A 22,995-nucleotide genomic window follows, 5' to 3' on the forward strand; every position below is an offset into this window, starting at 1 on the left:
AAGGAACCTTGAGGAACTCTACTAGAATAACTAAATGAGTTGAACAAATGACTGAATCTGAAGTAAACAAGCTACCGCAACACCTTAGTTGAGGGGTGTCAAACTTATTTTATATCGGGGGGCCACATGGAGAAAAATCTACTCCCAAATGGGCCGGACTGGTAAAATCCCGGCATGATAACTTAAAAATAAAGACAACTTCAGATTGTTTTCTTTGTTCAAAAATAGAGCAAGCACATTCTGAAATTGTACAATTACCTCTTGCGGTTAATAGTATTTATACTTTATTTGTCGTTATTTATATTTTCTGAATAAATTATGTGATAATGTTCATCAGCCAACTCATTGGTGTTGATTTTCAATCTATCAAGATACATTTTTTTTTAATCAAAGTTAAATTAAAGTACGCTATTTATGCAGTTTGATCATTTTCCTCGACTGATGTACCAACATCATGTGGTTTATTTTGTAAATTTGTAGCATTATCTACAAAGATACAAATAACTGCTATTGCGACATCCAGTGGACACATTTAGAAAATTTTTAGGCCCAAGTGTTTTATGTTCTCTAGCAAGGTGAAAAAGTCAATGCAAGGATCTGCCAATGTGTTTACAGCGGCCCAACTTCCTCTACACAAGAGGAGCACTCTAGTGTTTTTAGGAATTTGCTGCAAAAATGCAAGTTTTGAACTGAACCTGGGGGCTGGTATGGTGTAGTGTTGTCCCGATACCAATATTTTGGTACCGGTACTAAAATTATTTCGACACTTTTCGGGACTTTTCTAAATAAAGGGGACCACAAAAAATTCCATTATTGGCTTTATTTTAACAAAAAATCTTAGGGTACATTAAACATATGTTTCTTATTGCAGTTAAGTCCTTAAATAAAATAGTGAACATACTAGACAACTTGTCTTTTAGTAGTAAGTAAACAAACAAAGGCTCCTAATTTAGCTGCTGATGTATGCAGTAACATATTGTGTCATTTTCCATTCTATTATTTTGTCAACATTATGAGGCACAAGCTGTAAAAATGAATTATTAATCCACTTTTTTATTTACTGTTAATGTCTGCTTACTTTCTCTTTTAACACGTTCTATCTACACTTCTGTTAAAATGTAATAATCACTTATTCTTCTCTTCTTTGATACTTTACATTAGTTTTGGATGATACCACAATATTGGGTATCAATCCAATACCAAGTAGTTACAGGATCAAATATTGATCATATTCAAAGTCCTCATGTGTCCAGAGACATATTTCCTGAGTTTATAAGCATAATATACATTTAAAAAAACAAATGTAGATGTGGTGATGCCAAAAAAATACAGACGTAATCATAGTAGTATCGACTAGATACGCTCTAGTACTTGGTATCATTACAGTGGATGTTAAGTGAAGATCCACCAATGGCATTTGTTTACATTTTGACGCCAGTGAGCTACGGTGTGTAGTGAAGCATGTTTAGCTATTCCTCGTCCTGCAGGGATGATACTTGTAAGAAACATACTTTATTTGTCGCTATGGAGGCGAGGATTAGTGATTTAGAAGTACCTAAAACACTGCCTACTAGCCATGTTTTAAAGCACCTCTTCTGGTTGGTGTTTCAGTGTTATAACTTCACCTTTATTGTTAGTTTTTAAGCCAAAATGCGTCCGTTCTCCCTTTTCTGTCTACACACTCTGTCTGCTTGTAAGTACTCCGTGATTGTGTGCTGCCGAACATGCTCGTCTGCTCGTAAATCAGCAATGACACGACGTGACGACGGACCGGTACTTTTCAGAGGCGGTATAGTACTGAATATGATTCATTAGTATCGCAGTACTATACTAATACCGGTATACCGTACAACCCTAGTATGGTGTTACTCCCGGCCCAGATTTGGCCCCCGGGCCACCAGTTGAATAGCCCTGACTACAATGGGACTGCCTGTGCAGCTTGTCGTTCCAACTCCGTACAGCAGATGACATTGCAACTTTTGCATTATAACACATTTGTTCATCAATGATGTGTACAATATCTTTAAAATCAGCCCATGAAATAACATGAATGTTTTAATCATTGTGCGTCTTGCACAATATCAAATCAATAACTTGATGTTAAGTTCCTAAATAAGGCTTAAAAACATAACATAATGTTGCACATGTTTTAAATACTCTGTTTAACCTGTAAAATAAGGGAAAATAGACAACAAGGTCAATTTCAAATTATAATTTGGCTTCTTATAATTATTATTTTCATGTATATTTTTACTGTATTCTACCAGGGAGTCTGATAAGTAATTACACATGGTAAAATGTGTAATAACAAAACAAATCAAATACATACTTTTGTACAGTTTGTTTTTCTTACCTGCCAGAATGCTGGTGCTGTTTGTTCTTTTTGGAAGATGAGTTATTGTTGGAGGAGGGTTGCCTCATGACATGAGCAACTCCAACATTGAGCGTCTGGCTGGATGGGAGCGCGACATGGCCCGCCAACAAGGCTGGCTGCTGCATGATGGAATTGTAATGGCTGCCATGAGGGTGCGAATTCCTGTAAAATAAAAATAAAAACATATTTGAAAAAAACAAAGGCACAAGGAGAGCACATATTCCAGTTTGTTGCCTGGGAAAAGAACTGTACTGGCACCTGGAATGTGGGTATGGAGAAAACGTTTATACAATGGCAACATAACTAGCATTTTCATGTTAATGTTAGATCAATTTGATATTGTGTTACTTTGTTTTGAACTAAAAAATGCAATTATGGTGAACAAGTTAACATAATATTTCACCCTAAAAATAAAATATTGATTTTTTTTTATGTAGAAAAGTGTCCTGCATTGTAATCGGATTGCCTATTTATTAAAACAATTTAAAAATTAATTTAAATGGCCTTGTACATTGAAATATAGTATTTGTTGCCTGTCACCGCTTCCCAAAATTAGACTTAACCATAAAATACAATCGTTTGAATCCTTTAGAAAAATTGTTGATTTTAATGTATTTTGAGCATACATATAGTAACAATATGGCACATCACATATTTCCAGTTTCTCATTACAACATGTCCGAAAAGCAGTAGGAATAAGCAGCTCTTATTTAGTCCTGCCCCTTTTCCGTTTCATAACAATTTCCAACATATTTGTTTGTTCACTTCCTGTACTCAATTTGTAATGAATGTAAAATAATAATTGTAATACATGAATAAATAATCAATACATTCTTATGAATAAATAGTTTACAAGTTGTGATTCACATCATGAGATGAATAAGATTATCTCAGTTTCCAATAAAGTCACACAAATGTATTTCCACATACTGATTAACTAAAGGTTTTAAGTGTTGTACGTGCATACAAATGTTTAAGTTTAAGTTGTCCCTAGCTTTATACTTCTCTTTTGTTGAGAATAATTGTTGTACATTGCAACTGAGATAGGCTCCAGAAAATGGATGGATGGATGTTGGGTAGCAGGTTATAGTTTGCTTTGTGCAGAATTTCAACTGTTTGCAAATGCACCAAATCATTGAATATAAATATTTTGTATTCAATAAATAAAGGGTTTAAATGTTCTCCATAACCAACATTAAGTATTATCTTAACTGACCTTTGTTGTAACACGGTGAATGAATGAGTGAATGAATGAATGTCGTTTATTTCTACAAGAGACTTCCAGTTTCATCATCGATTATTTCACATAGAATTTTTTTATTTTTTTACTCTGTCAATGTCTACTCTGTCTATTCGTATTTTTATTTGACCTTTTCTTCTTCTGTTACCGAACAGCATTACTTTATTCCACTGAGATTCAGAAATATTTTGCAAATAAAATAAAAAAAATCACACTTTAGTCGTGTCCCTAGGTCGGGGGTCGGCAACCCGCGGCTCTTTAGCGCCGCCCTAGTGGCTCTCTGGAGCTTTTTCCAAAATGTATGAAAAATGGAAAAAGATGAGGGGGAAAAAAATATATTTTTTGTTTTAGTATGGTTTCTGTAGGAGGACAAACATGACACAAACCTCCCTAATTGTTATAAATCACACTGTTTATATTAAACATGCTTCACTGATTCGAGTGTTTGGCGAGCGCCGTTTTGTCCTACTAATTTTGGCGGTCCTTGAACTCACCGTGGTTTGTTTACATGTATAACTTTCTCCGACTTTCTAGGACGTGTTTTATGCCACTTCTTTTTCTGTCTCATTTTGTCCACCAAACTTTTAACGTTGTGCATGAATGCACAAAGGTGAGTTTTGTTGATGTTATTGACTTGTGTGGAGTGCTAATCAGACATGTTTGGTCACTGCATGACTGCAAGCTAATCGATGCTAACATGCTACTTAGGCTAGCTATATGTACATATTGCATCATTATGCCTCATTTGTAGGTATATTTGAGGTCATTTAGTTTCCTTTAACTCCTCTTAATTCAATGTATATCTCGTGACACACAATATGGCATTTAATTTTTTGCGGCTCCATACAGATTTGTTTTTGTATTTTTGGTCCAATATGGCTCCTTCAACATTTTGGGTTGCCGACCCCTGCCCTAGGTTGTCACTCAGCCCTGAGAAATGTGGAATATTCCACGAGTCACATTGTCCACAGGAAGTTGCATCAATCAGATTCTGTGCAGGCTAATTAGAAGTTCACTCAGTTATTTTTCTGTATACTTAATGATATTTAAACTATAATCTCAGCACAATCCTGTTACATATGTTTGGTGGTGTTATTTGTTAATTTATAAAACATGATTTTGTTGAAACACTGTGATGTGCTTTGTGCCAATCATACGCTTCAAATATTGCGGCTTCACCACAATGCAGGTTTTTTTTTTGGATATTGTTTTATCTTACAATAAATATTCTTCAGTGTTTTCGTCCTGACCTAAAGTAATACATTTCAAGCAAAAAAATGGCTACATAAATTAAAAATATCAATAATACAGTAGTATTGGCCGCTACAGGAGACCAAACTAATGCAGTTCACTATCGTGGCCTTTGATTGGCTCAACCTCAGGCAGCAGTACTTCATTGGATGAAAAGAGTATAAAGGTGACTAAATTGCATTATTTCATGTCTAGAGGACTCTCATAATGTTCAAAAAATTAATTTGGAAAGTTGTTAACAATTATTTTGTAATGCTCTAACTATATGAAATTATTTGATTTAGCTTCCGGTCGGTCCACCTTTTGCAGCTATTACAGCTTCAACTCTTCTGGGAAGGCTGTCCACAAGGTTGCAGAGTGTGTTTATAGGAATTTTCGACCATTCTTCCAAAAGCGCATTGGTGAGGTCACACACTGATGTTGGTCGAGAAGGCCTGGCTCTCAGTCTCCGTTCTAATTCATCCCAAAGGTGTTCTATCGGGTTGAGGTCAGGACTCTGTGCAGACCAGTCAAGTTCATCCACACCAGACTCTGTCATCCATGTCTTTATGGACCTTGCTTTGTGCACTGGTGCACAGTCATGTTGGAAGAGGAAGGGGCCCGCTCCAAACTGTTCCCACAAGGTTGGGAGCATTGGAATTATTCAAAATATTTTGGTATTCTGGAGTATTCAAAGTTCAATTCACTGGAATTAAGGGGCCAAGCCCAACTCCTGAAAAACAACCCCACACCATAATTCCTCCTCCACCAAATTTCACACTCTGCACAATGCAGTCCGAAATGTACCGTTCTCCTGGCAACCTCCAAACCCAGACTCGTCCATCAGATTGCCAGATGGAAAAGCGTGATTCATCACTCCAGAGAAGACGTCTCCACTGCTCTAGAGTCCAGTGACTCGGTGGACTTGGTGACATATTTCTTAGATGCAGCTGCTCGGCCATGGAAACCCATTCCATGAAGCTCTCTGCGTACTGTACGTGGGCTAATTGGAAGGTCACATGAAGTTTGCAGCTCTGTAGCAACTGACTGTGCAGAAAGTGGGCGACCTCTTTGCACTATGCGCTTCAGCATCCGCTGACCCCTCTCTGTCAGTTTATGTGGCCTACCACTTTGTTGCTGAGTTGCTGTTGTTCCCCAACTCTTCCATTTTCTTATAATAAAGCCGACTGTTGGAATATTTGGGAGCGAGGAAATTTCACAACTGGATTTGTTACACAGGTGGCATCCTATGACAGTTCCACGCTGGAAATCACTGAGCGGCCCATTCTTTCACAAATGTTTGTAGAAACAGTCTCCATGCCTAAGTGCTTGATTTTATACACCTGTGGCCGGGCCAGGTGATTAGGACACCTGATTCTCATCATTTGGATGGGTGGCCAAATACATTCGGCAATATAGTGTATGTGTTTGCATTATAATGGCGGGCGGGTTTCAGAGACAGAGAGAGAGAGAGAGAGAGAATTTTTTTTTCTCCCATAAACCAGCAGGTGTCAGCAGAACACTTAAAAAAACAAAAACAAAAAAAACAAGAGGATTAGAGGGAATAAGTGAGGTAGAGAGCAAAGAGGGAGGGCAGAGGAGCTGACACCAGCAGCTGTGGAGTGATAGCTCTGCAGAGGAAGTGCGACACTTTCCTGATCGTCTCTCTGAGGACCACAGAGCTACCACCGGAGGGGAGGGGAAGGTAGAGACATGGGAGGTAAGAGGAGAAGGGGAAGAGGCGGTTGCTCGGTAGGGGTGGTCAAAGATGGACAGTTGAGGATGAGTCTAAACATACACGGCCCCTGCAGCCACCCCACATGCACGTTATAAAGCCGCATCCTGCTTCTCTCCCTGACAGGCTATCCTTCACATGGTGTGCGTTCATGGCCATCTTGCACATATCCCTCAGGAGAATCTGCTTTTGTAAAAGCAACCTAATCCGATAAAGGACAGGCTTTCAGGGAAGTACTTGTCTCGCATCTTATTGTTTACTTTTTGACATATAACAACCACGAACATGATGATCCTAGTATGTTTGTAAACCTGCTGAAAGAGTCCTATTATGCAAAAAAAAACAACACTTTTCTAGCCTACAACATTTGGGATCTGCATAAGTCCTGGACATTTTAAATTAAACCATGGCGGCGTAGGTTGGAGGTATTTATAAAACAATCTTGCCTTCTTTCATACTTCCTTCAAACGAGATGTTTGGAATATGCCAAATTTGACAGCGTCAGCGGATACCTCCATATATGGTAAAGTTTCACCCGAAGAGGATTGCGCGTGTCTGCCATTATAGTCCGACATTGTAGTAAGTAAGTAAGTAAGTACATTTTATTTGGTAACACTTTAGTATGGGGAACATATTCACCATTAATTAGTTGCTTATTAACATGCAAATTAGTAACATATTGGCTCTTAATTAGTCATTATTAAGTACTTATTAATGCCTTCTTCTGCATGGCCTTATTATACAACCAGTAAGCCATTAACTAAGAGTATTCCCTCAATAACCTCCGAATTATTGCTTATTAGTAACCCTAACCCAGGGCCGGCCCGTGGCATAGGCCGTATAGGCAAATGCTAAGGGCGCCGTCCATCAGGGGGCGCCACGCCAGTGCCACAAATGTTGGAGGGAAAAAATAAAAAAAGTTGGTACTATTATTTCTAAATACATAAAATAATCCCACGTTAATTAAAATGCAAAGTAAAGCCTATTTAATAGAAATATTATTTGTTACAACATTACGCCCCCGCACGGTGCGCCCCCTCCCTTCCCGTATCATGACTCTTTTTGGACGTCACCACATAAAAAAATCAACACAAGATGTCAAAACGGCCAAAACTGTCAGGTGCCCAGGGAAGAAAAAAGACAAAAGAAGAGGAGGAGAAACGAGAAAAAGACAGAAGTAGCAGGTAGGTAACGTTAGCCTACATGAAATTATTTGTCTGTTACAGAATGTGATAGTAACCTTTAGCATTAAGCTAATGTTACATGATTCGGCAATTCCTAATCAATAAATAGCTAGTTCTGTTTTAACGTCGGGTTAATATTGTGGTGGGGGCTAAATTGTTATGGAAAATAATAATGTAACGTTAGGTAATTACAGTACTCCCTGGTGTACAGTAATTTGTAAGTCATTCTAGTTAATGCAATATTAAAAAGCACAAATAGAGAACTCTGTTGGATCCCCTTTTTTTGTAATATAGTTGTTAAAGTCATACTGGTTTGATATCTTGTTTTGTGCAGTGCCTTATTTATATTGTATTTTTAATTTATTTTATGCAACTTGTTGACACGTTTTATTTTGTGTTTATGTATGTAAAAAATATTGTATTTCATATATTCATTTTTTATTTTTTGTATTCATTTATTTATCCATAGTTTGTTTTATCTTGTTAACAATTCTTTAAGTTAAAAAAAAGGTCAAAGACAAAGCTATTCGGTTTCTTGTGAGTATATACACTTCACTGCCGATGTGGGAGGGCGCCACCTAAAATCTTGCCTAGGGCGCCAGATTGGTTAGGGCCGGGCCTGCCCTAACCCTAACCCTTATATGTTCCCCTAGTGTCCAAATAACTCTAAATTAAGTATTTGTTACTTTAATAAGCAACTAATTAATGGTGTATATGTTCCCCGTACTAAAGTGTTACCTTTTATTTATAAAGCGCTTTTCACAGAAAAAATCACAAAGCGCAGTACAAAACATAGGTGAAGTAAAACAACAATTCAATTAAAACAACAGGGGCAACATCATAAAAAGGATACAAAGTTAATTAAAATTGATACTTAAAAGGTCAATTAACTAAAAGCTTTACTAAAAAGATACATTTTCAAATATTTTTTTAAAAGTTTCAACACAGTCAAGATCACGGAGGGACTGGTGCAAATTGTTCCAGAGTCTGGAGTCCGGAATGCCAGGTCTCCACGGGTTTTAAAACAAGTTTTTGGGATCTTTAGAAGACCCTGGCCTGAAGACCAGAGGCTGCGCCCTGAAGAGTAGGGGCATAGCAAGTCAGGGATGTACTGAGGGGCCCCACCATGCAACGCATGGAATGTCAGGACAAAAAAATCTTAAACTCAATGTGGAATTTAACCGGAAGCCAATGAAGACTGGATAAAACGGGGGTATAGGGGGCTGTTCTGGGTGCACCGCTCAAAAGTCTGGCAGCCTCATTTTGTACAGTCTGAAGTCTCTTTAGCGTTGACTTGTTGAACAGAGTGAAGAGAGAATTGTAATAGTCAATACGAGACGAAATGAACACATGAATGATCATTTTGAGATCCAATTTTGACACCAAAATTCCCACTTTCTGGGATGATAAAAACAGTTTTTGGTCAGTTGACGACATGGACTGATCCAACACAACTCCAAGGTTTCTGAGGCTGCTTTTAACAGATGCACCCAGAGCACCAAGGGAGTTCTTGATCAGGGGGATATTTTTATCGGGAGCAATTATCAGACTTTCCGTTTTGTTAGAATAAGTAGTCAATAAGTTCCTTCTTTTTCTCTATCCCCTTGTTGTGGGGCAGACTGGCTCGTACATGCACATGCATCCGTCGTTGTTGCTATTTCTTACGCAAAGTAGCGTATAGTTCTAACTTATATCTGTCAGTAGACTCTACAAGGAAGCGCTAAAAACTAGAAGGCTCAGTCAAAGTGGAGGCACGTAATACGGACCGCCCAGAAAGCAGCTTAAAGATGGTGGGTGAAACATAATCCATGCACAATTTTGCTCAAATCACCACCATTACATGTTATGTAAAACACAAGTGTTTCAGATGTAGAACAAATCATGAATCATAATACAAAACATTTAAAATGACACTTTCTCATGTTGATGAACCCAAACTTTTGACTTCTATTTTATTTTCCAAGATATATTGAAGAGCTGAAGGGAGGCGCTTCGGTGATGGAATGATCCAGTAACAAGAATATGCATATTGCAAGAAGTTTTATTTTCATAGGAGATATAATAATCCAATAATGTCTAATATATAAATAAAATGGATGTAGGGGAGACACAAAAATCAGGGCAATGCGATGAGGTGTGACTTGTCCAAGGTGTACCCCGCCTTCCGCCAGAGTGCGGCAGGGATAGGCTCCAGCCCCCGCGCGACCCTGGAAGGCATTTTCTATACCACTTATCTTCACTCGGGTCGCGTACAAACTGGAGCCTATCCAAACTGACTTCGCCAGCCAAACGCAGGGCACATGTAGACACACTCACATTCATACCTTTGGACAATTTAGAGTCTTTAATTAACTGAACATGCATGTTTTTGGAATGTGGGAGGAAGCCGCAGTACCCAGACAAAACCCACAAACACACAGGGAGAACAAGCAAACCCCACACACCGATGTCTAAACTGAGATTTGAACCCAGATCTTCCAGATCTCCTGACTGTGTGCCCTACATGCTAACCACTATACCACTTTATTATAACAATATATTACCGATACGAAAAAACAAACACCATAAAAAAAGCAGACACCAAATCGAATTAAGTGCATTTGTTTTAATCAGCCCGTTAAGTCATCCAGCAGCTACACAATTATAAAATGATTTTGCTGAATAGGCGATATGTCCATTATTTTTTATTTATTTATAACTGTCTAAATATGTTGACACACACAGAGGACTAAGGATTCCCTGTTCATCGTTCGTCCTTGCAGAGTGATCGCCTACTTTCTCACAGCCATTTGTGCATAACTGTGTTAAAGGCCTACTGAAATGAATTTTTTTAAATTTAAACGGGGATAGCAGATCCATTCTATGTGTCATACTTGATCATTTCGCAATATTGCCATATTTTTGCTGAAAGGATTTAGTATAGAACAACGACAATAAAGTTCTCAACTTTTGGTCTCTGATAAAAAAAAGCCTTGCCCCTACCGGAAGTAGCGTGACGACACCGGAGGAAGGACTGCTCATATTTTCCTATTGTTTACACCAGTAGCGAGAGAGATTCGGACCGAGAAAGCGACGATTACCCCATTAATTTGAGCGAGGATGAAAGATTTGTGGATGAGGAACGTGAAAGTGAAGGACTAGCGTGCAGTGCAGAAAGTATCTTTTTTCGCTCTGACCGTAACTTAGGTACAAGGGTTCATTGGATTCCACACTCTCTCCTTTTTTTATTGTGGATCATGGATTTGTATTTCAAACCACCTCGGATACTATATCCTCTTGAAAATGAGAGTCGAGAACGCGAAATGGACATTCACAGTGACTTTTATCTCCACGACAATACATCGGTGAAGCTCTTTAGCTGCTGAGCTAACGTGATAGCATCGGGCTTTACTGCATATAGAAACAAAACAAATACGTCCCTGACTGGAAGGATAGACAGAAGATCAACAATACTACCAAACTCTGGACATTTAAATACACGGTTAATGCTTTCCAGCTTGGCGAAGCTTAGCAATGCTGTTGCTAACGACGCCATTGAAGCTAACTTAGCTACGGAACCTCGACAGAGCTATGCTAAAAAAATTAGCTCTGCACCTACGCCAGCTCTCATCTGCTCATCACGACCCGTGCTCACCTGCGTTCCAGCGATCGACGGTACGACGAAGGACTTCACCCGATCACCGATGTGGTTGGCGGCCCGGAGACGGAGGAAGTCAAGGTGAGGTCGTTCGGCTAGCGCGTCTGCTATCCTCAAAGTCCTCCTGGTTGTGTTTCTGTAGTCCGCCGCTAATACACCGATCCCACCTACAGCTTTCTTCTTTGCAGTCTCCATTGTTCATTAAACAAATTGCAAAAGATTCACCAACACAGATGTCCAGAATACTGTGGAATTTTGAGATGAAAACATAGCTTTTTTGTATTGGATTCAATGGGTCCGAATACTTCCGGATCAATAGTTGACGTCACGCGTATACGTCATCATATCTAGACGTTTTCAACCGGAAGTGTGGCGGGAAATTTAAAATTGCACTTTATAAGTTAACCCAGTCGTATTGGCATGTGTTGCAATGTTAAGATTTCATCATTGATATATAAACTATCAGACTGCGTGGTCGGTAGTAGTGGGTTTCAGTAGGCCTTTAAATGTGTTAAATATAGACACAAAACAGCAGTCGTCGAACAGTTTTAGTCTTGATAAATCACATTGAGAGTGCTAAATGATTATATTTGCATCTCCCGGTTTTGTAGGCGTTCTAATAATCAGCATATATTCTGCTTTTACATGAATATATGTATGTGTGTCATTTAACGCAATCCTTTGTGCACAAGTTTAGTCAATCAGGTTTGCGTGCACTATCAAGTTTGTGGTTTAGTACACGCAAACCTCTGGTGGATAGGCCTTATGTATTCAGAATTTGCTGTGGTGGATTGTAACCGGATTGTAAGTGAAAATGCAACAAAAGAAAGAAAAATGAGTTTATGGGAAACTGCATTTAAACACAAACAGTAGAACAACAAATGTCAAAATCTGCATTAAAATCTGTCTTTCTTGTCATTTTCTGTCAGATGTCATTAATTGATGCCACTGCACAACCCGAAGGTCCGTCTTAAAGACCTTCTCTCGCAGATGCTGCAGTCAGCATCAGTAAAGACCTTAATTTGGGTCAAGGATAGGCCTGTGTCTTTAAGGAGAAGCCAGTAGGCTCTCGCGGCTCAGCATACATACGTAGGTGACATTTTTTGGGGCCGTCTGTCACTTGACATTTTGTCCCATCGCCCTCAGGCTCTTTTAGAAAATGGAAAATCAGCGTCTTACTGTGTCCAACCTCTGCAGTAATGACGCCTTGCAAGAGGCCTGACGAGTGCAGTTTACCGAGGCTCAAAGAAAAAAAGCCTTTTTGCCATCTGGAGATTTTAGAGAAGATTTTTTGCCTGTTTAATAAATTGCAGACTCGTTATTTGTGTGTCTTGCTCCTGTTTCTTTTGATGATACACTTTCAATCTGGTTTTAATCTACCCTTTATTTTATGCTGCCCTTTTTTTTTTGCTGCAGCTGTTACATATACTGTAATATTGTATTTGGTAATTGGGATTTGTTATATATTGTATATATCATATAATAATATAATATAATGATATAGTATATCAGTATATATTATATACCTTATATATAATATGTAAATATTACATATGTGTTATATTTTATATTGCTACTATGGTAAATATTTTGTTTACTTTATAGGGTTAAATCACCAAAAATGATTCCCGGGTGCGGCCACCGCTGCTGCTCACTGCTCCCCTCACCTCCCAGGGGGCGATCAAGGGTGATGGGTCAAATGCAGAGAATAATTTCGCCACACTTAGTGTGTGTGTGTGAGAATCATGGGTACTTTAACTTTAACTTTTGTTTTCGCTTTCTTTTTGTGCCCTTGTGTGCATTATCCTTTCCATCCTTTGTAACTGAGCTTCTGTGTGGAACAATTTCCCTTGTGGATCATTAAAGTTTGTCTAAGTCTAAGTCCAATGCACCAGTGACATATCAGAATATTTTCCCCCCTGTCTATCAATTTTGCTCAAGAGTGATTTTCTACAAGTGTTTGTCAAACGATTAAATGTTTTAACAGGTTAATCACACTTTTGCATTTTGACTATGTGCTATTAATCGCAGTATATTATTTGCATGCATAATTTCAGTTTTGGATTTTGCGATAGAGTAAGTAACACTTCACCTTCCAGGTGATATACGTGCTTTCATCTCCTGAAATCATGTTTTACAAAACTTTGACTACATTATTTGTTTTATAATGAATAGTTCGAGGTTTCGAGTATTCGTTTCTATAGACTTTGGTGAATATATGCCTGGAAGTAGAAATACACTTGCTGTTTTATATCAGTTTTGTTCTGTTAAAATGTCATTTGATAAACATTTGTACACGTTTGCTCTGCTAATTTCAGTTAGCCTGTCAATGAGCTGTCCATTGTACGTTAGCACTAAGCTGGCGGCATTGGAGCCGACCTTCATCCTGTATAAATACATTGCTTTTTTTCAGTTTACAACAAACTATATTGTTGATTTAACATGATTCCTACAATTATGTGCACTTCATGTGGATATTGATGCGCTTTCCTTTATGTGCTTAATTTTACTGTAACTGAATTGTGGAGACTCTCAATAAACAACCTCGGGTTGTGTTTTTTTCTCTCTCATTTAAAAGACCGTTTACATATTTGGGAAACTAAATTCCAACATTCATGGAGGGCAGAACAACATATGTCAATAAACCAGCGGTGTACAAAGTGCAGCCTGTGTTCTCATAAAATAAGCAGCAACAATTGAAAAATAGAGCAAAATGATATAATATATGAAAAACAATGTTAATACTAATTAATAATAACAACACACATTTGTTAGTATTACTATTATGACAGTTGTTAAGCCTATTTAAGGAAAATATATGCGTCATTGAGGATTATGCTAAGTTTATGATGTCATATTGGCACCACCCAGGCCACGCCCCCACCACACTCCTAGCCATAAGTATATTGACAATCTGCGGAAAACACGGCACTTTGTATGTTTACTTGCAATAAAAAAAGTAATTATTGTATGGATCTGTTTAAAACCAGCTTTTTAAACCACATGTGAAAACCTCAATTAGGTTTTCAACTTTTTAAAGATGCGATTAACATATCTAGAAAAACTCCATCCATCCATTTTCTACCGCTTGTCCCGTTCGGGGTCGCGGGGGGTGCTGGAGCCTATCTCAGCTGCATTCGGGCGGAAGGCGGGGTACACCCTGGACAAGTCGCCACCTCATCGCAGGGCCAACACAACAGGACAACATTCACACTCACATTCACACACTGGGGCCAATTTAGTGTTGCCAATCAACCTATCCCCAGGTGCATGTCTTTGGAGGTGGGAGGAAGCCGGAGTACCCGGAGGGAACCCACACAGTCACGGGGAGAACATGCAAACTCCACACAGAAAGATCCGGAGCGCAGGATCGAACCCAGGACCTTCGTATTGTGAGGCAGATGCACTAACCCCTCCTCTACCGTGCTGCTCGTGTCTAGAAAAACTCCCCTAAATAATTTGGATTTATCTTTAAAAAAAAAAAAAATCAGTTTTGCCAACAAATTCAAAACAAAGTAGCCAGAATATGTTTTAACTAATCAGATACTGTAACCTTTCATCACTCACTTGAATATGATTAAAAAACGATCCAGATTTCCTTTACTTCGGAATGTAGAAATCAGCTGATTCAAGTATAATTAACATCAATTCTCACCAGCATTGAAAGTAAACAGGTTTTTAAAAGGAGAGTAATATGTTATCTGAGTTTTTAAATTACTTTGCTCGTTGATGATTTGTTTGGTTTTATATTGTGTAGTTATATTTATATGGTAACTATTATTCTGTGACTGTAAATTGTTTGCTTGTTTTTTTATGGATGCTTTTATTTTATTCTATTTAAAAAAAAAAAAAATTCTGTATTGTGTAGTTATAATTATATGCTTTTACTTGTAATTGTATTGAATTGTGGACCCCAGGAAGACTAGTGGGTTGTTGAGGCAACCAGCTAATGGGGATCCTTAATAAAAATCAAATCAAATCAAATGGGGGATACGAATCGTAATAATAGATCTTTATTATTCTAATTATATTGTTGTTAGTGCATCTCTGTCTTTAAAAACGAGTGACGACACCTGTTTCTAACTTTCATCGAGGGTCTTTGAACGCACCACAAATGTGCAAAAGTGAAACTTGAACATAACTTCCCACAGATAGATTTATCATAATTTAACCTTTTTTCTATCACCTGTCCTTGTTCCAAAATGTTAGTATTGTGTGTGAATGCTTAAAGGGGAACTTTGATGACTTTATGACGTCTGTGTTGAGTGAAGTCTTCTATGCATTCTTTAAAGAGGGTGTAGGTAATTTTAATCAAGCAACCTTATTATTTAACTTAAAGTGATACATTTATTTTATCCTAACATGTTTTACACTTTACATATTTAAATGACAGAAAACAAATCGTCAAACTTTACAAAAGCTGCGCTTGGGGCCCCAGTACAACATCTCCACTTTTGTATACTTATTTTTTACAAAAAACATATAGCTTGTATTGAATCACCTGAAGTTTGACACATTTTCAAACTTTCCAAGTCTAACCACAGCAGACACACAAGGTCAAGGCAGGCCGAGCAGTTGAAAGAAAGAGAGAGGTGTTATTTACCTCCAGCTGGCGAGAGGCTGTGTGCTGCTCATGGATTCCGGGATGACGGCGGCGTGCTGGACCGAGGTGTGAGTGAGCTGCTGCCAGGCTGGGGGCAGCAGGATCTGCTGGGTGCCGCTGGGCCAAGCCTGCTGAGGTCGGACAAGACGCAGGAGGGGTACAAACACAGGGGGGAGTTAGATCGAAAGTATGGATGGAAAAGACAGGCACTAACGTTGTGAATCGTTGAAAGTTAACAATGACGAATGAATGCATGATTAGTCTGAGGTTGTGATAAATTATACTCGCATAGCTGTGGTTTTATATACTTAGCAGTGGACGTTTGTGTTTTGCTTAATGGGTTTATTTTTTTTATCCGCAGAAGAGGACACTGTTTAGGACAGGCTTGGGCAATTATTTTGACTCGGGGGGCCAAAGTTAGATTAAAAAATGTGTTTGAGGGGCCGGTATATCTGAATTTTAGGAACACTAATACAAAACCTCACAATAATGTCTGATTGAATGTTAAAAACGTTATGGACAGACCGCCTTATAAAACAGAATGGAATTTTAAGTTTTTTTTTACTGAATGAGACACCCAGAATGAACATGAAAATAAAGAATGTGGGATTTACAATATTAACTATAAACGATAAAACACTGAATATTGACAAAATATTAACGATCGATCAACATATTTTACAATCTACCGAAACACAACAAAAATTCAACAAACACACCAAAATATGAACGCAAAGGGTAAAAACCCCCACCTACAATCTGATACCTCACTAAGCTTTAGAACTTTGTTGTAAAAATCTCCTTTCGTGTCTGTCACTGACACCTGCATTTTAGGCTGGCCGCTCTGGAAACACTCTGTGGAAACGCTCCCCACCCACACTGCTTGGTGCCTGCTGTGACTTAGATTACCATAGTAACTAGTAAATCATGCAAAAGCGCAGATTCCAACCAATGAAATACTTTGTATAGTTCAAGACTTACGGTCATTTGAAAACATCACTGCACATCATAATGGCAGCTACAGTTTCCATCTTAAAGGTCGGAAAAAAATATTTGGGAATGTCCGGAAGGGCCAGATTGAAAAGCTAAATGGGCCTTAATTTGCCCAGATCTGGTTTAGGAGGATAAAGTGAAGCAACACACTAAACCAGACCTGGGCATTCTGCGGCCCGCGGGCCGCATCCGGCCCTTTGTGCGTCCCTGTCCGGCCCGCGTGAGGCCAATTATAAATTACAAAATAAATTTAAAAAAGTATCTATGTCGAGTGTGCAATACAACGGTGCTGCTTTTGTTTTGAAAATCGTTATTTGTATTACTTCCGTGTGGACATATGCGTGATTGTGAGTGAATGTGAACAACTGCAATTACAAAATAAAGTTGAAAAAACATCTATGTCCTGCGCGCAATACAACTGTGCTGCTTTTATTTTGAAAAGTATTATTTATGGGCGTGTGTCCGTGTGTAACCTGCGAGTGAAGGTGCACATGCAGCGACAAGTGATGCACGGTTTACACCCGAGACGCCAAAAAGAGAAAAGTTGATGAGGAATGGCGTGTTTTCAACAACACATGAACTGCAAAGCAACGTCCCCTCATCTAAGGTGCGTGCCTGCGCAATTGCGCACTGCTCAAGCGTCTGCTGCGCGCAGCAAGTATATGCCGCGCACCAAATGAAATCCCATCTGAATTCTAAACAAAATAAACATATTTATTCTATGGAATTTTGCAATGCAACTTTGAGTGACAGTGACAACAAGCGGCCCTAACGGTGTTCGTCAACACCGTTCAATTGAACACCGTTCAATTATTGTAACGTCTATCGAGATGCTTCGAGGACAGGAATTATATCGATCACTTTATTGAACAAAACTGTTTATATTCGGACATAACCACACCAAAAACATGAGTAAAACAATTCAATCTCGAAAAACTAGTCATTTTCTGCCGTACAAACCAGGCCAAAACCAACTTGTCATCTGTCACCAACACGCATAGCACTAAACCACTGGTGCGTTTAAGGCCACACAAAAAGTCGGACAACTCAAACACCACACAAAGTTACACTATGACTCCTCAGTCATACGTGTGCTTATTTTACTGTCATTTATTATTAATGTTAATTTATATATATTAGTCATGGAATGCTGTTACACACACTATGTTGAAGTATTACTATTATTATTATTATTATTTATCTTACGGTATATATCAAAAATAATATTGAGCAAAATTTAATTGAAATATTGTCGATGTGGCCCTCCAGCAGTGCTCGGGTAGCTCATGCGGCCCCCGGTAAAAATTAATTGCCCACCCCTGCACTAAACTATGACTACATTTACACTGCAGGCCAAAGTGCCCCAAATTGGATTTTTTCCGAAATTTTGTCCAACTGACGGTTTACACTGCAAGTTAAATGTGATCTTTATCAGACTCCAGTAAAAACAGGCCCCAATGTGGCCCCAATGTGGCCTTGACGTCACTTGCATGCACAGTTCGACATAGTGTAAAATAATAAGTCGCTACCACGGGTACAAAATAAAATAATAGTCGCCACACCTTAAATATGTGTGTTTTTTTACATGAAAATGAATTCAAGTAATATAATGTATGAATGGATACATAGTGTAGTATATTTGGGAGAGTTCTTGCACGGACATCAGCGTAGATGTACATTATCTTTATTTTTCAAATGACATACGTAAACAACTTACGCAATGTACGTAACATGTAAGCCAGGGGTGTCAAACTCATTTTAGATCGGGGGCCACATGGAGAAAAATCTACTCCCAAGTGGGCCGGACTGGTAAAATCACGGCACAATAACTTAAAAATAAAGACAACTTCAGATTGTTTTCTTTGTTTAAAAACAGAACAAGCGCATTCTGAAAATGTACAAATCATAATGTTTTTTTACACTTACATGTTGCGGTTAATAGTAGACTATCTTTATTTATCGTTATTTATACTGAATAAATTATGTGAGACATGTTCATCAGTCAACTCATTGGTGTTAATTATCAATCCATCAAAATAAAAAAAGACTATCAAAATCAAATTACAGGATGTTATTTATGTTGTTTGCTCATTTTCCTCGACTGGTGCATGAACATCCTGTGGTTTATTCTTTTTTTTTTTTTTTTACATATGTAGCATCATCTACCGAGATACAAAGAATTGCTATTGCGACATCTAGTGGACACATTTAGAACAGCAGTTCCTTTCATTCAAAAATTTTGGCTCATTTTTATACTTAGCAAACCCAACCCGCGGGCCGGATAAAACCTGTTTGACACCCCCGATGTAAGCAAATACGCCACAACGTACACCTCATCTCTGGTCCTCTGACAATCGCTATTTCTTCAGAATCAAAGTATATAACCGCATTCCCGTTTACACTGCAGTCACATTGGAAAAGATCAGATTCCAACCGGATTCGGACTACCTCCTGATGGGGCCTGAATCTAATGCGAAAATATCAGATTTCAAGCACTTTGGAGCGTTTACACTGGCAAAAAGTACCCGATCTGTGTCACTTGAGGGCAAAAAAATCATTGGTGTGCAGTGTAAATGGGGCCTATGTTTCCCTGAATATTCTGTATACCTTAGTGCGTCAATCCATGTGTGTGTGTGTGTGTTTGCACGCACGTGTGAGCTAGTCAGCGTGCGTGTCTAATAGTTTAATGCACTTCTATTGATTAGCACTTTATTGTCAGGGCTAACAAATTGTTCCTTTAATACCATTTGCACATCTATTTACAAGGGCATCAGTATGTGCCGCAGCACACGGGCATTTAAACAAAGCGAAGGAAAGAAACGTGGCAGAAAGAACGAGAGCGAAGTGACGCGCAGAATGCAAAGCAGCTAACCTGCGCACAAATGGGACATATTCTCTCATGTACTTAAGGGAAAATGGTGTGCAACTGCATGGATTCTGGATGCGCAACATTTCCCCCCTAGACTTAAGTCTGTCGCTGCGCACCGTCATCAAAGATGCACACTTTGGGTGGAGCAACCCTTAAATGTGGGTGTTCCCACACCTATTCTCCCATCGGCTTAAGTACTTTTGTTCTTACGCGCCTCTGAGGCTGGAATTAGTCCAGCGCCCCTGGAAGGTGAAATATTGCAATAAGAAAAAAATTATTATATATATATATATATATATTTATATATATATATATATATTTATATATATATATATATATTTTAATATATTATAATTATATTATATATATATTATATATTTTTTTATATTTTTTAAATATATTGTTTTATTATATATATATATATATATATATATATATATATATATATATATATATATATATATATATATATATATATATATATATATATATATATATATATATATATATATATAATTTTTTTTCAAAATATAAAAAAAAAAATCACACTTGTACACCATACATATTAAAATTAGAACATCAACTTCCAGAAAGCTATTACATGTATTCTGATCTCTTCAATTGAGGCACCTGGAAACATCCATTGAGGATGAGGATTAAAGGAATATAATGCCACTCTGAATGAACTATCAAAACGTACATTGTTGCCTCTGAGTGTGAGCACAGCGGAAGGTGACTGTGCATATGTCTAACGTGTAGTGTTGTCCCGATACTAATATTTTGGTACCGGTACCAAGATGTATTTCGATACTTCGATACTTTTCTAAATAAAGGGGACCACAAAAAATTGCACTGTTGGCTTTATTTTAACAAAAAATCTTACGGTACATTAAACATATGTTTCTTATTGCAAGTTTTTCCTTAAATAAAATAGTGAACAGACAAGACAACTTGTCTTTTTGTGGTAAGTAAGCAAACAAAGGTTCCTAATTTAGTTGCTGACGTATGCAGTAACATATTGTGTCATTTATCATTCTATTATTTTGTCAACATTATGAGGCACAAGCTGTAAAAAATAATTATTAATCTACTTGTTTTACTGTTAATATCTGCTTACTTTCTCTCTTAACATGTTCTATCTACACTTCTGTTAAAATGTAATAATCACTTATTATTCTCTTCTTTGATACTTTACATTAGTTTTGGATGATACCACAAATTTGGGTATCAATCCGATACCAAGTAGTTACAGGATCATACATTGGTCATATTCAAAGTCCTCATGTGTCCAGGGACATATTTCCTGAGTTTATAAACATAATATACATTTTTAAAAAACAAAAGAAGATTTTGTGATGCTAAAAAATATCGATGTAATCATAGTAGTATTGACTAGATACGCTCCTTTACTTGGTATCATTACAGTGGATGTCAGGTGTAGATCCACCCATGGCATTTGTTTACATTGCGGAACGGCGTCATTAGTGGTGAGCTACGGTGTGTAGTGAAGCATGTTTAGCTATTCCTCGTCCTGCAGGGATGATACTTGTAAGAAACTTACTTTATTTGTTGCCACGGAGGCAAGGATTAGTGATTTAGAAGTAGCTAAAACACTGCTGACAAATGTTATCCAGGAGCTAGCTAGCCATGTCTTAAAGCACCTCTTCCTGAGGGCGTTTCAGTGTTATAACTTCACTTTTATCTTTAGTTTTTAAGCCAAAATGCGGACATTCTCCCTTTTCTGTCTACACACTGTCTGCTTGTAAGTACTCCGTGATTGTGCGCTGCCGAACATGCTTGTCTGCTCATAAACCAGCAATGACACGACGTGATGATGACAACGGGGAGGTGGTGGGGTGGGGGACCGGTACTTTTTAGAGTCGGTATAGTACGGAATATGATTCATTAGTATCGTGGTACTATACTAATACCGGTATACCGTACAACCCTACTACCGTGTTTTAACATCCTGGCACTAACAGATGTTCAAAGCATGTGGACCGTAATCAATAAACTATCCATCTATCCATCCATCCATTGTCTACCGCTTGTCCCTATGTGAGTACTTAATTAACCTGCTGTGTCTCATAACACTAAATATCACAAATAACACCAGGATGGTTACAAAAACAAGTGAAAAAAAAAACATTTCATCTACATTTTACTATTCACATCCAGCCAGGAAAAAAAGAAGCTGTTGTAGCGTGCATACACACACTACATCACCATGGCAACACATGAATACAAGCACTACCTAGGTTGATACGGCCTTTTCAAAGTGTTATTCAAGGATTTAAATAACATTCACAAGTATTAGTAAAACTCAATGTTTCAGGATTTTCACACAACCGTTGCCTAAATAGCAATGAGCTCGGCTGCATTCACAGGAATCATGGGACATTATGAAAAAGACAAACATGCATAACATAACATTTTTTTAATATTTTTTTTTTAATCCAAGATGGCGGCGCGAACGATTGAAGCGGCTAACAGCTCTCCTCTTCAGTGTTATTCTTTATTGTTTTTCTACTTCTTTCTTACCTGTGCTTTCACCATCGGTTCTCCCGAAAGCCATAACCACGGTGAACTCTCATAGGCACTGATTTTATACTTTAGCACCTCTCTCTGAGCAATTTTTACTTTCCACCCACAGTCTGAATGCTTCTGTATATATGTATATAGTATAATATTTAATATTTAAACAACACATTCAGAACATTCGTTCTCAGGACTGGACTGTGCACCTTACCTCCTTATGCACTATTTTTTATTTTCTTTCCTTCCTATGTTTTGCATGTTTATAGACTGTCGCGCTGATACTGGAGTTGCTTTTAATCTCGTTGTACCTGTGTATAGTGACAATAAAAGGCATTATATCTATCTATTCCAGGGGTGTCCAAACTTTTTCCACTGAGGGCCGCACACGGAAAAATTTAAGCATGCAGGGGCCATTTTTATATTTTTCATTTTCAAACCTTAACAAAATACATGGATTTTTTTTTTAACCTTTAGGGCTCCCGGGGACTATAAAGGGTCTCAGTCATTAAACTATTAAAAATAAGTCAAATTATTATTCTAATTTTTTATTTAACGCTTACAGTAAATCTCTATATCAACTTGAGGTTGATAT

General features: G+C 38.0%; 1 protein-coding gene across 4 annotated transcripts in view; it reads right to left on the minus strand.

The window, feature by feature from the left end:
* The window catches only part of hipk2 (homeodomain interacting protein kinase 2), a 267,614-nt gene that overhangs the window by 15,160 nt on the left and 229,459 nt on the right, over positions 1-22,995 (minus strand). For 2 of the 4 annotated variants that reach the window (XM_062035875.1, XM_062035873.1), the window contains exons 10-11: positions 16,004-16,131; positions 2,354-2,536 (exon numbers count right to left, since the gene is read on the minus strand). In XM_062035875.1, coding sequence (XP_061891859.1) covers positions 2,354-2,536; positions 16,004-16,131 — 311 coding nt within the window. Of the gene's footprint in view, positions 1-2,353; positions 2,537-16,003; positions 16,135-22,995 lie in introns of all 4 variants that reach the window. The other 2 variants (XM_062035874.1, XM_062035872.1) reach the window with 1 other exon arrangement.

This window comes from Entelurus aequoreus, linkage group LG24, assembly GCF_033978785.1.
Source record: "Entelurus aequoreus isolate RoL-2023_Sb linkage group LG24, RoL_Eaeq_v1.1, whole genome shotgun sequence".
Taxonomy (NCBI): Eukaryota; Metazoa; Chordata; class Actinopteri; order Syngnathiformes; family Syngnathidae; genus Entelurus; species Entelurus aequoreus.